Here is a 14,218-nt window from a genome sequence, read left to right as displayed (position 1 = left end):
AGTGTGTGTCAATTATTGGATGCCTGGTGTAGCCTCTGGAAGAACTCAGTTCAACAACTTCTCTCGTTCTCTAAATTGATGTCCTAAATGATCACAAGCAAAGTAATAGGCGCTGCAATTGCAAAAGCAGTGAGTGGTACAGTCAACACGCAGGTTGGGCACAGAACAACTGCCCCACCAATCTTTTAAAATCTTTAATCTTTTATCTTTTCTCACAAGACTGGACCGTGCAACGACCCGTCTGCTTCCATGACTGACTTCCCTTGAGAACTGGACCTTTCATAGACACAACCAACTCCAGCTGCATAGCTGTGTTACACTGACCTCGCTGACCTGAACTTTAATAGACATGAAAAGTAATGGAGAATATCTGCAGAATATAAGGATTTATATTATCATAATTTTAATAAATATCTGTGAAAGTCAATGTTTTTATCTTTATATTTTAATTTTAGAAATGATATTATTTTGGATATTCATCAACATTTATGCTGCAACATTTTGATGTATGGATTTAATGGTGCTCTGTTAGATCATGTGACAGATCATGATACTTTGACTGTGCACAGGTGAACTTTATTTAACTAATCATGTCCATTACATACAAAGCCCATTACATACAAAACCAAATACAAATCTATTTTAATTCCTGGTAATAATGCAACAAAATAAGGGAAAAGCCCAGGGGTGATTACATTTGTAAGGCAAGTTCATAACAAGCACAACTCTTTTCACTCACAACTCATTTACATTTCAAATCCACTTTAACTCGCAGAAGTGTAACTTTTTTTATTTTGGAAATATTTGAAAGTGTTCAGCAAGAGTCTAAGAATAAATACCTTTCCCAATAGATAGATATATTTAAGACCACGTATACAATACAATATGCAGTCTCTGTCCCTTTGAGTCAATATCATCTTGTCAATGAAGCAACTTGAAGCTGCATGAATTACCCCTTGGCCACTAGGAGGCACTGTCAGACTCACATCCACCAATCCATGATTTATAGATTGAAGTTGTTATGGCTGCGCATTTGCAAACAGATGCTCACATCCTGCAGACCCAGAGAGACATTAGCATTCATTGTGATATTTATGTTCACCTCATGAATTTAAGTCCAACATTCACACTCTTTTTAGCTCTGTTTTGGTCTCTCACAGAAGATATGACTTGCTCTAGCTAGTATATTCTACATTTCCACTAAGAGTTAAGTAATGATTCAGCACTACAAGACATCCCTTTCTAAATGCACTTGTATTTGATTCAGTGCTATACTTTCTTAGCACCAAGCTCCCTGTTTGCCTACACCGAGTATATGTTCGTTCTCAAAATCAATCTAATTCTAAAAACAGCATGTGAACAAATTTAACATGCACTGTCTGTATTGTACATGATGTAATCCCAAAAAGATTTAAGGTTTTAGTCATTATGAATTCATGGCACTAACTATTCAACCTCCTGTCATCATTTAGTTATATTTCTCTTTTATGTAAATACAATGTACCATTCTGTTTCTGTGTCTGTAACTCTGTGTCTAGTGCTACTTCATTAATATTTGATGTGACTTGGGATAATGATGCACTTAGTGTGTGTGTAATTGTGTGTGTGTGTGTGTGTGTGTGTGTGTGTGTGTGTGTGTGTGTGTGTGTGTGTTTGCACGTGTGTGTGTGCATGCAGTGGATTCGTGTTTGGTGGCCGAGAAAGGAAGGAGGAGACACTTCAGCAGTTCTAAGTTAAAGTTACAAACTGTGCCGTGTTGAATTTAGGATGAACCACCAGAGGCCAGTTAGCAACAGAGAAATGTCCGGGTGATTTATGCAAACATGTGTGCAGATACAGTATATGAGCATACAACTGAGTATATTATTAATGAACTGGAAGGGTATTTATACAACATATCACAGTCATCTATCATTGATTAGCTGCTATTTCATGGTTCAGATGAATTGAGGCAGAGACACAATAAGGTTTTACTTCATAACTCTCCCATGGTTTATTTTTCAATCCCAACCTAATATTACGGATGCATGATTTATTATATGTTGTAGGATGACTGTTATTCTCAAAATCAAAGTCTCGCTTCATTAGTTTTAATGAATGTCATGTTGTTTGATTGTATGACTCAGTTAAATGTGTATTGGAGTAAATGCGGTGATAGCAAAAAAATAAAATAATATGTTGGCACAAAAACAATATTGGTCATAACAGTCCTCATTTCAATGATAAAATGTACCATAACTCTCTACAAACAACTCCACAATCTGTGAGGAACGGAACGTTCTGTTTGTGTTTGCCAAACAGGTTTGCAGAAGCTAACCATTGTTTATCATTAGCATCATGTATCTGCATGTTTTAATCTGCGGATTGAGAAATATATTTCTTTGATCTAATTCTATTCAGTAGAAAGTTATTATAAAAGCTAGAACACATCAAGCATGAGTGTTTCTGGTTGTCATTCTGTTGTTGACATGTGATCAATGTCTAGAATATTACAATTAAAATAGGACCAGTCTGATGATTGTCTAGAGGACTCTGATTTTCATTTTTGCATGTCAGCCTTGGCCAACTGTGGCAGCTGGGGGAAATTAGCAATTAGTGGACATTATGCGTAATAACTTCAGTATATTTGTTCATACATTCAGCGCCAAATCTGCTTCCTTGTTAATATATGGAAAATATATATATATCGGGAGGGGGGGGGAGCTTACATGTATTCCAGAGTAAGGTGAGCTAATTATGCATCCATAACGCATGTGTATTCTCATATGGTAAATATTTTTCAGAAATTGTGTATCTTTTTTTCCCAGCTCTTCATCTAACTACCATGATATAACTAGTATGTGCTGCATGAATAAACGATGCAATGTGTTTTGACAGAATGTTTCATATTTCCGCATAGTTTCAAAACACTCTATTCCTCTCCGGTACACTTGTCTATGAAAACCTTTACAGAGTTGCACTCTCACCTTTTGCTTTTTCATGCACACGTTGCAGTATGCATGACCACACAAAGTAGGTCACCTTGATGTGTGATGCTGAGCTCAGTTTGTGTACCTGTGTGTGTGTTTTAAGCCTTGTGGATTACATTTTGTCCTCTTGTGTTCCTCTCTGTGTCCCATGGCCCCAGAGAGAGTCTAGTCATTAGACCGTCTGAAAGTCCCTTGTCCCCAAACTCTCATTCAATTACAGGACCTGAAGTCAGATGCACTTACAGTCATGTCGCATCCATAACGATAAATGTTGAACAAGACTAAAAGAGCTGAACATCCACAGATAGTGATATACTACTCTGAGTGAGAACATGATGGAGGGGTGTAAATAAAAAAGCATGCAGCTGTCATCATGCAGATCCATGTTGGCATTTACATAAAGTCCAAAAATACATCACCAGTGATGAATAGAACACTACAAATCTCTATCTGTGGACCACTGCGAGGACATCATCTAATTGAACTGAGAAGTCCTTGAATGCTACCGGAAAGGATGAGAGAAGGTCAACACACAAGGGTAGAGGATTCACACAAGGACCAACACAAACACAGGTTATATTTCCTCACAAACAAATCTGCCTCTGACCAGACACAGGGACTGTTCCCCTCACATGCTTTAAAGTATTATACTATTCAGCTGTAAATTAAATTGTCTTTTAAAATGCATGCCTCTGATGAAAAACCAGTTTAATATGTTTTCCCATGACAGTGTCCATTTTGATGATAACTTTAAAGTACTTCATTGCCTTGTTCATTCCTCTTGCCTCATGAAGTCTCTTAAGGCCACAACAGTATAACGCACATCAATACAGACACCTCACAGTAAACTGGCCTTACTTTGTTTTCAGTCTGAGCGCATCAAGCCCTGGCATTTTGTTTCCTGACTAGGTGCATTAAGCCGAAAAGGTTTTGAAAATGGAACAATGAAAGCCAATCTGCTGAAACTGTTTCGCACAGGCCTGCCTGTATAGATGGTTAATTAGCTTTCCAAATGGAATCAACCACAATGTCACGGGCCCCTTACTTGCAAACGCAGATCTGCATGGGTGGGAGGGGGTGCGGATGGGGGGTAGTTAGTATTTGTCATGACCCGAGCAAAAGGTCGAGCCAAGCCGCAAATGAAAACGCAGCCCGATGCATGTGACCAATTCCAAACAGAAACTGTAGTAGTAGCAGGCAGCGTTTGGCCCAGCCCCAAATGACGACCGTGAAAGGAAACGATGATGACGACAGCGCGTAAGTCGGCCGCTGGAAGCGAGAGGTGCCCTCGTTCCGCGGTTTGCACGGGGAACACAAGAGCCTGCCACAACGGTTCCCAGTGTCGCTGGCACCGGGAAGCTTTGATAAATGCGCGCGTTCGTAGTTGGATCGGAAAGGGATATTGCCCAATGTCTCTCTCACCACCTCCACGGTGTGGATATTTAAAAGAAGCGGTGCAGGTTTTGGATATCCTCACATCTTTGCAGCGAGTTAAACTACACCGGGAGAATGAGTCCGATTTAAACCAACTAAAAGTGCCAAAAGAGGCAGAGAAGTTAATTCATTGAAAATGTCTACGACGCACATGAGCTCCCCGGCGCCCAACCTGAGCGACCTCTCCACGGCCGCTTACGAGGAGACAGACGTCCCCCCGGAGATGGAGAGGCAAATCCGCCTGGTGATTTTCGGCTTGTGCGTAATCTTCGCCGCTGCCACCTTTGTCGGAGGTGTGTATTCGCTGCTCTCTCTCCTCCGAATGAGGAGGAAAACCTCCCTGTGTCTCATCGTGGCTTCCATGTCGGTGGACGACCTGCTCAGCGTGGTTCCTCTGTCCCTCTTCATGCTCTTACAGTGGGAGACAGCTGGAGGGTCTGGCAGCCTTTGTACCTTATCTGGACTTCTCTACGTGTTCCAGGGGGTTTCGAGCAATATGAAGGCTTGCCTCATTGCAGCCTACACTTTTTATGTGACCAAGAGATTTGGAGTTCTTCAATCTGTCCGCCGGCCCCTCAGAGTGATGTGGGCCATTGCCGGTGTGTGGGCGGTCAGCTTCGCCGTTAGCGCGTTGCCTCTGTGCGGATGGGGCAGCTTCAAGCCGGTCTCGCTCGGGTGTTTCCCGGAGAGCGAGAGTTTTTACACGCTGCTGCTTTTCTCTTTATATACCATGTGTTTCTGCGGCTTGTTGTTTTTCTTTATCTCCCTCACCTACCAGCTGCTGTGCTCCCGGGAGCCCCAGAGGACTTTGCTGTACCCCAGCTACTTGGATATGGCGAGGGGACTGAGCGGCTCCGCTCCCCTCTGCGATCTCCCTTCCTTTTCCCGGGACAGCCTGAACAATAGTTTCGGTGTCTACAACGAGCTGAGCCCAAGTTCATGCGGGACGGTGCTCGGGGAGAAAGAGGCCGGCGGGCTGTCCTCGGTGTCTGTCAGCGGACAGAGGACAGCAGCGGTCGGGGACACACCAGTTGTGTTTGCACAAAAGCGCTTCTCCATGATCCTGGCGGTTGTCCGAGTTATTTTATGGATGCCAATGATGGTGAGCAGCGTGGAAACTCATTCTGACAACAGCAACTTTCAGCATGTGCCTTGCCTTGCCAGATCATGTTATCCAATAGTCTTTAAAGTATTTAGGTTTTTGTGAACATCTTGTGTTTGTACTCATTTCCAACTTGTTGACAAGTGTTATATAGTTAAAAATGGTAGACCCTTTTTTATACAGACAGAAAATCCACAAAACTACAAACCAAACAAGTGGAGCTGTCTCATTATATTGATCATATGTTGAGTCTCACAATAAAATCACTTTAACCTAACCTCCTGTTTGCACTATAGTTGAACCCACCCAACTTGTTTCTGGTCTTAATGGGGAGGAGAGCAGAACTAATCTCTCCTTGGGTCAAATAATTATACTGTCTACCCCAAAGAATAATACAGAAGTATGCAATTGTTGCTATATGGGGGCAACACAGAGATGTAAGATAAATGCTCAACAGTCAACTAGACAAGTGTGGCTCTAATGTATATGACAAGACTGCCAAACATATTAATGCCATGCATCTCCAAACCAACAACCACTTCTGTTCTAGTTTGTGCATATAGGCTATGAGCTTGTCGAGTTCAGTCTGGGCACAAGTAACAAGTTGTGGGATCTTTAGTCATAATAGTGTATTATTCTCATAAAGTCCTGTGATGAAAAATAAATACATTTTATTATGTATTTATTTTTGGTTGGATACAAATTTAAAAACCATCCATGTGGCAACTTTTGGAAAAACAGCATTTCTTTTTCAATTTATTAATAATCTGTTTTGAAAGCATTTGGACATTTCGTCATGGTTTGTGTTCTCATTAAACATAACAAATAATAACAAGCAGCAATGATTTCGTTATAGCCAATGTCCCATTTATTAATTCACCCCTAAAGGCCTTGAGAGCAGTATTTGGCAGGGTTTCATCAATCCCCAAAGAGCAGCATTCATTGGGCTACATTGTGAAATACTTTACATGATTGCCGCTGTTTCAACGTTTCTTCGTGCTCAAAACATAGTATTATTTGTGTTTCTTTACCAAGAAACAAACAAGTCGACATCAGATGGTTTGTCTTTAGCTAATCATTATTTGTATCTGTATCATTTACATTTATATTATTTTCTAGAAACATGTAGGTCAATATCAGTGGAATGCTGTACCTGTTGCTGCTGGGCCAAAACTATAAAAACACTTATTAGCAATATACATTTAGTTTCAATTTGGTACACCTAAAGGTACAAACGTGCACCTCTCTCATATTGTTGTATACATATTTGAATAAAAAACTAAAGAAAATGAAATGCAAAAAAACTCAAACTCCATTCATGTGTCTCCATCTCCACAATTCCTCATGCATATTGAATCACAGACTCCTCAGTGAATTAATTTCCCTTTCCCCTTCATTCACAGACGTTGGTGCTGGTTAGCCACACAGTGAATGCACACAGCTACTCCCTGGAGACGCTGAGCTTCTTTCTCACTCTGCTTGCCCCTGTGGTCACTCCATTATTCGTGCTGTCTGAGCGCTGGATCCACATGCCATGTGGCTGCTTCATTAACTGCAAACGGGATCCAACGCAGGAACCCTCAGGTAAAAATTTAAGTTATAGAAACTTACCAACGATTCACCATCAAGTGTGTTTCTACATAATTAACCCCTGATCAAGTTCCCCATTGTTATATGACGGAAAGGGTACTAAAGGTGTGACTAAATTATCCTCAATAACCTTTTTCACAGTGATGAAAAGAAGATTTGAGTTCAACCTTTCCCTCCAACAAGGCTATGGAGTGTACAAGTTGTCCCATGCCACCGTGTCTCATAACAGTCCATCCCTTGAGAAGCCTGCCTATCACAGCCTCTTTAGCTGTGACTTCCCTGATGCCCGTCTTGATGCACTAGAAAGTGGCGGACTCCCCAGCATGGGGCCTAGTTTTTATTTCAGCACCACCTGCCCTATGGACAGCTCTTCTCATGCAGACCTATCATTGGAAGTAGTGGCCGGTGGAGGAGAGGTGCTGGCTGATTGTTCACTCCTTCGTGAAAACCAAGGAGATGATGACGACTTCTGCTGTGTCTCTTCGCTTCTTTCTCATCACCGGGAGCAGGATCACAATCTTACTGATACATCGTCTGTGTTCGAGGGCCCGGAGAGGAGGCTGTCACATGAGGAGTGTCGGAAAATCGAGCTGACAGACTGGGAGTGGTGCAGAAGTAAATCAGAGAGGACACCCAGACAGGTACACCACTGTTTCTAGTCGTCACTTTATTAGTGTCACGTTGAACCATTCAATTTAGTAACTTTTATCTGTCATTCTGTGTTTTATGGCTGGCATTAATTCAGTTTCCACACTCACACTCTACTGCTTTCCCAAACTAGTCAAACAGCTGCTGCATTAGAATGCAACATAAGGGGATGTACTCTAGATCGCACTATTGATCGTTTAGGATTGATTTTCAATCAAAGAATTTCTGTGTTTACATTTTGTTCATAGGGGAAAATAAATGCTGTGTTATTACAGTGCATCTGTACAGAGATGCAGAGACACACACAGCTGTTGGACTAGGATGCAGTCTTTACACAACCAGGCTTTAAAGAAGTGTGTGCATTTTTGTGCGTTTTGGATTGTTTGAATGACTTTCTGTTCGGTGGTCTGTATCTCTGTGGGGACATTTCCGCATCTGTGAATATGGCTCTTTGTAATCAAGCTGACAGACTGGAAGCTGCGCATGTGATCAAGATAAAATGGTTAAAGTCCCCTCCTCCTTAACCTCTCTCCTTTCCTCTCCTCTCCTCTCCTCTCCTCTCCTCTCCTCCTGGTTTCCCATGGGATTAAAGACAGTATTTACAGTTTCAAGATTAGTATTAATGAGTTTTAACCTTGAGTGGTGGTTAAATCTCAGTAGTAACGAATATGTTTGCATAATTTTGATTTGATGTGAACGTTTTATGGAAATTCAACACAATCCATTTTTCATCAGGGTTTTAGTTGAATCAAACACAAGCTGTGTATCGATGTATCTGTATTGCAGCATTGTCTGTCTGCCAACATGCGTTATTCTCTCAAGACAGTTTCCTACAAGCACATGATACACTATTCACGAATCCATTTAAAATCCATTTCTTTCTTTTGTTGACATCCTGTGCTCTTGTAATAGCCAGCATAAGCTTCATTCTCTCTGCGCTTTATTTACCCAAATGAAAGGTATCGTGGAATTGGAAAATCCAGACACAGATGAGAGAGCTGCCTCAGTATGTTCCAGAGAAACAGCAGAGCAGCCACATCCAAAACCTTTTTAAACAACATGACAGCATAGTAGTTGGGATTTTTAGAGCAATGCCACTATGAGCTGATTTCAAAACCAACTGGGACAGGAACAGGCAGTGAAAATATGCGTGCATACATGTACATACGCACAAACACACTCACTATCTCTGTCTCTGCTCTACTTATAAGTCTAAAATGTTTTGGTTTGAAAATCACCAGAGGGTGCAAAATCCACGGAGCACGCATATGCAGATTGGCTTTGGCACTCACTTTGCATCATGTATAAGTCGGATATGCTCACTGCTGGCTTGTGTGCGTGTGTGTATGCCTCTGTATGTCCTACTTCTCAGTTTCTTAGTAGAAAGCTCTATATAATGCTCCCTTAGACCTTATTCATTGATTCGGGTCATTATATTCAAGAAGCCTACAATGTGTATGTGTCGCCACACACTATAACAAAGACAAAACAAAACAAAGTGAAGCTACACAGATCCAGCAACCTCCCCCTTGCCACACACAGTCTCAAAAGACATACAGCTCTAAATGAGCTCACACCCACAGATGTATACACATACAGTACATACACACACAAAGCCAAAAGAGAGATGAAAGCCAAGCATAAATAGTTTGGGATTTATCTCGCTTCCTGGCTTGTTCCTCGTTAGCAGACTAGATGTCATTACCCAGCGTCTATCCTCCTTACTGTCAGCCCTTCCGGCCTTCAGCATCCACAGGGGGAGGTGGAAATAGAGCTTAAAGACATCTTTACCCTCTCTGTGACTTCATGCTCTCTGCCAGCAAGCACAGGCTGGGAGGGCCAGGGGAAAACAGAGATCTAATGTGCATTCAGATGTAGGGAACTGAAACCTATTTACCCTTGAGAGCACATCATAAACTGCAAATGAATGTTGTTCTCACCAATAGAAGGTGAAGAAAGAAAACAACACAAATATTGATTTGGAATGGATAGTAAAATATGAAAATGACACAGCAAGAATCAATAATATGCTAGGATCTGTAGGTCTCAATAGCACACACACACACACACACACACACACACACACACACACACACACACACACACACACGTCAATGCACTTCCCACATTGATCCTCAAAGCAAAGCATGATTTGATTTACTTGATGTGTTTTCACATCTCTCTCCCTCTCCCTCTCCCTCTCTCCGTTCACCATGATACAAAGACAATGACAGGAAACAGACAGAGTCAGGGAGGACAAAAGAGTGTCATCCTTTTTGTTTGTATTGTGCGTCATAGTCAGAATCAGATCATTACATTGAACTAATCTGAATAATTTGAGCGGCGTAATGTAACCTGCTCCCTCTGTCGACCCACAGGATGCTTCTTCTTCCCCATGCCAGCAATATGCATTTTCTCAAACACATCATGTTGACAGAGGCTCACTTTGATGTACTGTCTGATGAATTAATCTCTTGGAAAATAATATTCAAATTTGACCACAAAAGCTGATAAAACAATGGGAGTGATATAAAAGAGACAGTGTGATAAGAAACACAGAATACATTATTTGAGGAAAGTTTGACACAATGAAATTGCATTATTCATATCAAATGTGTAAAAATAAAAATCTGATAACAGAAACAATGTGTAGATGATCTATGAGCTATTTAGCTCATAGATCATCTACACATTTTTTTCTGTGAGCCTAAAGGTTCTCTGGTTGCTTATGTCATAGAAACCTAATTCTCATATAACCGGCAGAGTGCAGGATGTTTAAGTCTCATTAACTCTTGGGATAGAAATGGTTGGTCAACACACTCATCTCCTTGCCCTTGACAAGTTGACATCATGGACACGGTCTCAGCACAATTAGTTTGAACAAACGGAACGAGATGCAAAAGATCCAAAACGCTTTTTATTCAATAACATGATGAGCAGGCAAAATAAATTTCGTAATTTGCATAATAATAATCTCAAGAAATGAGGGCTGCTCGGTTAATACAAAAATAGAAATGTTGTGGTGGATGTTGACAGAACTTTACTTGCTCTTTTCTTTGGTCTTCCCATACAGCGGTCATCAGGTGGTCTGTCAATCCCCCTGTGCGCCTTTCAGGGCACCGTATCTCTGCAAGCACCCACTGGGAAAACCCTCTCTCTCTCCACCTACGAAGTCAGCAGTGACGGACTCAAAATCTCCCCCTACAATGCAAAGAAGGTAACAGCTCTCAGCGCAGTCTCTTATCACATTTTTCTGGGTTAAATTCCTGTTTATTATAGGCAATTCATCATATGACTTGGGACTTACTTATGCGTATTACTTTCTTGCTGAGAGTTAAAGAAAAACAATTATATCACTCTCATGTCTGTGAATATATGAAGCTAGGTGACTTAAAAAAAAAGACTGGAAGCAAGAGGAAATAGCTCAAACCAGTTGTGGATTGACGGGGAGTTGTGTGCTGTAGAAAAGCTTTGGATAGATCCGACTAGCTGTTTCCCTCCACACCCAGTCTCTATGTTCAACTAAGTAAATCTCTTATAGGCTCTAGTTTCATACTTATGTCATATCACATGAATCATCTAACTCTCAGCAACAAAGGTGTAATGACTGTCAAAAACAACTAGTTTGCATTGACTTTGTCAATGCCCTATTGACATCTGGGGGGCAATAGGATGTAACTGGAACAATTCAAGATGAATAGAGATAAATTAAATAGCCCTTTAACAAATCTGTAGGATGATTTGAAATGGGACATGAAGTGATATAAGACATGTATCCACTGAAAAAAGACTTCCATGCATTCCAAGATGACTAATAATAAGCCATGAGTGAGCCCTGTGGTGGAATTGGGTTAATTGAATGTGAGTTTCAGAAAAATAAATGACTGTTATGAATAACTTGAATTATATATCTTCCTCTGCTTCAAAGGTGGAAGTGTATCGCTCAAAATCAGTCGGTCACGAGCCCAGTGCAGACGACCCGGCACCAGGAGGGCATCCTGGAGACGTGAATGTCAGCAGCGTAGGGATAGGCATGGAGATCGGAATGGGGATGGGTATCGTAGCTGGTGTGGGGGACACCAATGTCAAGATTCACCTTGAGGTTCTTGAGATCTGTGACAACGAAGAGGCCATGGACAGTGTCTCCATCATCTCCAACATCAGCCAGTCCTCCACCCACGCCCGCTCGCCGTCGCTGCGTTACTCTCGAAGGGAGAACCGCTTTGTCTCCTGTGACCTGGGTGAGACGGCGTCTTACTCTCTGCTCATCCCAAGCAGCGGCAACCCAGAGGCAGAGACCATCAATATCACTATACCTGACACTGTGGAGGCCCACCGGCAGAACAGCCGCCGGCAGACGCAGGAGAACTCAGGTTATCGTGAGGAGATACAGCTGCTAAATGAGGCCTATCGAAAGCAAGCCGGGGAGAGGGAAGAGTGACGTGAGGATACCAAGGAAGAGGTGGAAAGACAGTAAAGGATGAAAGACACATTTCCAAACATTCCACATTACAGTTTCTGATCAGCACCCTAGAACTGAGAGATGACCCAAATAGAAATTTAGCTCAAGACTCTTATAAAAGTCTGTTTGCTCCTTTGTGTACTTCCTCTTCAGGTAGCACCATGACAGCTCATACATCACTTATCTGTAGAATACATAGAGACAGATTATCCTGTAAAAGAAGAGCTATGGATGTGAATTAGGGTAAACGAGAGAGAGAGAGAGCAGGGAGAGGTAGGAGGGAGAAACAGTATTCCAGCAGAGCATCTGTATTCCTTGAGAGTTTCACCATATGGCAGCCTGTCACAAATCTAAAATAGATACAGCAAGAGAGAAATCCACTTAGACGTGGAAAAAGAGGGGTCAAGGTCTAGTCACACGTCTCATATGAAGCGGCTCCTGTACACTACGTCACAGGTGACTCAGCGGTGAGGGGAGGGGTCACCTGACCCATGTCTCTGACTCATCTTTGTGTGTGTGTGTTGTTGTGCATTTTTGTGTGTGAGAAGTAGCCTTGCCGGTAAGGGTGGGGGAAGACGTAGTAGAGTCATGGTTTGTAATGTCAGCAACCAAAAGAAATTCACATGTTTCCTTTATATGAATGTGCTTATTCTACATAATATCTTTTTTTTTTACTGTGCTGTGTTTTCCTTTGCGTCCAGGTGCTATACCATCATGAATTTACACAATTAGTGTTGCCACTATCAAATGAGAGAGACTACCATCAATGCTTAAAATAGGAAAGATTAAAGGAGAGGCCGAGCATATGAGGGAGAGTAATTATTGAAGAAGAGTTTGATGGGTTATGCAGAGGAGTTTTCTGCCTCATGCACATTTAGTGCAATTTAAATGAGTGACAGTGTGCATATTTTACTACAGTAGGCAGCATATGAATGTACATTTCAGAGCCACTTATCATCTGCCCATCCAATCAGTGAGCCACCGGGCCTCTCACTTTCTATTGAATACATGCATAAATTCAGGACTGGAATACATTTTTCATATATAGTATAGACATAGGCCTATTTCAGCAATGTTTTTGAATGGTCACATAGACTGGGAATATCTGTCAGAAGCATATCAATCTTTATTCTCTTTCCCGAATAATGTTGGGAAATGTTGTTACTTAGATGCACATTTACATGTACATTTGTGTGTATTTAATTGTATAGCAACTAATATATATTTATTTTAGTTTGTTTTATTATGGTGTCTTTTATATGTCAGACATTTGGTTGCATTATCTTCAACACAACATTGGGACTTTGTGGACATTGTTTGCAGACGTTTGAATTGCAATTTAGCAAGTCTACTTCATCAGCTGCAGCATTTCCCATCCTCTCGAAGAATGTTGACATAAAAGATTCATACCAGAAAATTGCCTCCAACTGGATTGCAATGTTAAGTGCTCCCAGGAAAAATGTAAAAGAAATACTGTACAGGTGTAGGAATCATACTGAATGTAAAGTTGTATTCAATGTCAATCATTTCAGCTGTTCGTGGTGCCAAAGGTTTTTCAGCTGAGCACAGCTTCATCTCCGCAGCCTCACAGAGTGGAAGTAATTTGATCATCTGCTTCTTCTCACTTTCACAGAACAACACCTTAGCATCTGGTCTCATCAATCTTTGTGATCAATAAACTTGCTATTTGCTTTGTTTGTGAGAGATTGGGACTTGCACATTAGCTGTACAAGTGCATGTTTACTCAGTCATGTCAACCATCTGAACGGATTCGGTAACACAAAGTACTCAAATGTGATTCTTTATTACAGAATAAAAGCAACTGATTAATGCAGTGATTACCTACTTAAAGAGACTGACCGAGATATTTAGCCACCATCATTAGTTGTTGTTTGGTTGTTGTGCCCCTAGAAGGACAATAATATGACTAATCCTCAACAGTTGATATAGTATTAATACTCTTATCTTTGTTTCAGCTGACATAAAATGTATTATATTTTCTTGTTTTTTTGG

General features: G+C 41.2%; 1 protein-coding gene across 1 annotated transcript; it reads left to right on the top strand.

Moving 5' to 3' along the window:
- Positions 1–4,539: 4,539 nt before the first annotated feature.
- On the top strand, positions 4,540–12,184 carry LOC306742896 (putative G-protein coupled receptor 149; the record flags this gene model as incomplete). The annotated part of the gene is made up of 5 exons (XM_079225342.1): positions 4,540–5,505; positions 6,909–7,089; positions 7,237–7,736; positions 10,817–10,960; positions 11,672–12,184. The coding sequence occupies 5 exons, from the start codon at positions 4,540–4,542 to the stop codon at positions 12,182–12,184; spliced, it is 2,304 nt and encodes a 767-aa protein (XP_079081468.1).
- Positions 12,185–14,218: the final 2,034 nt, after the last annotated feature.

This window comes from Taurulus bubalis, assembly GCF_910589615.1.
Source record: "Taurulus bubalis genome assembly, chromosome: 10".
NCBI lineage: Eukaryota > Metazoa > Chordata > Actinopteri > Perciformes > Cottidae > Taurulus > Taurulus bubalis.
This window is presented reverse-complemented; position numbering and strand designations above follow the sequence as displayed.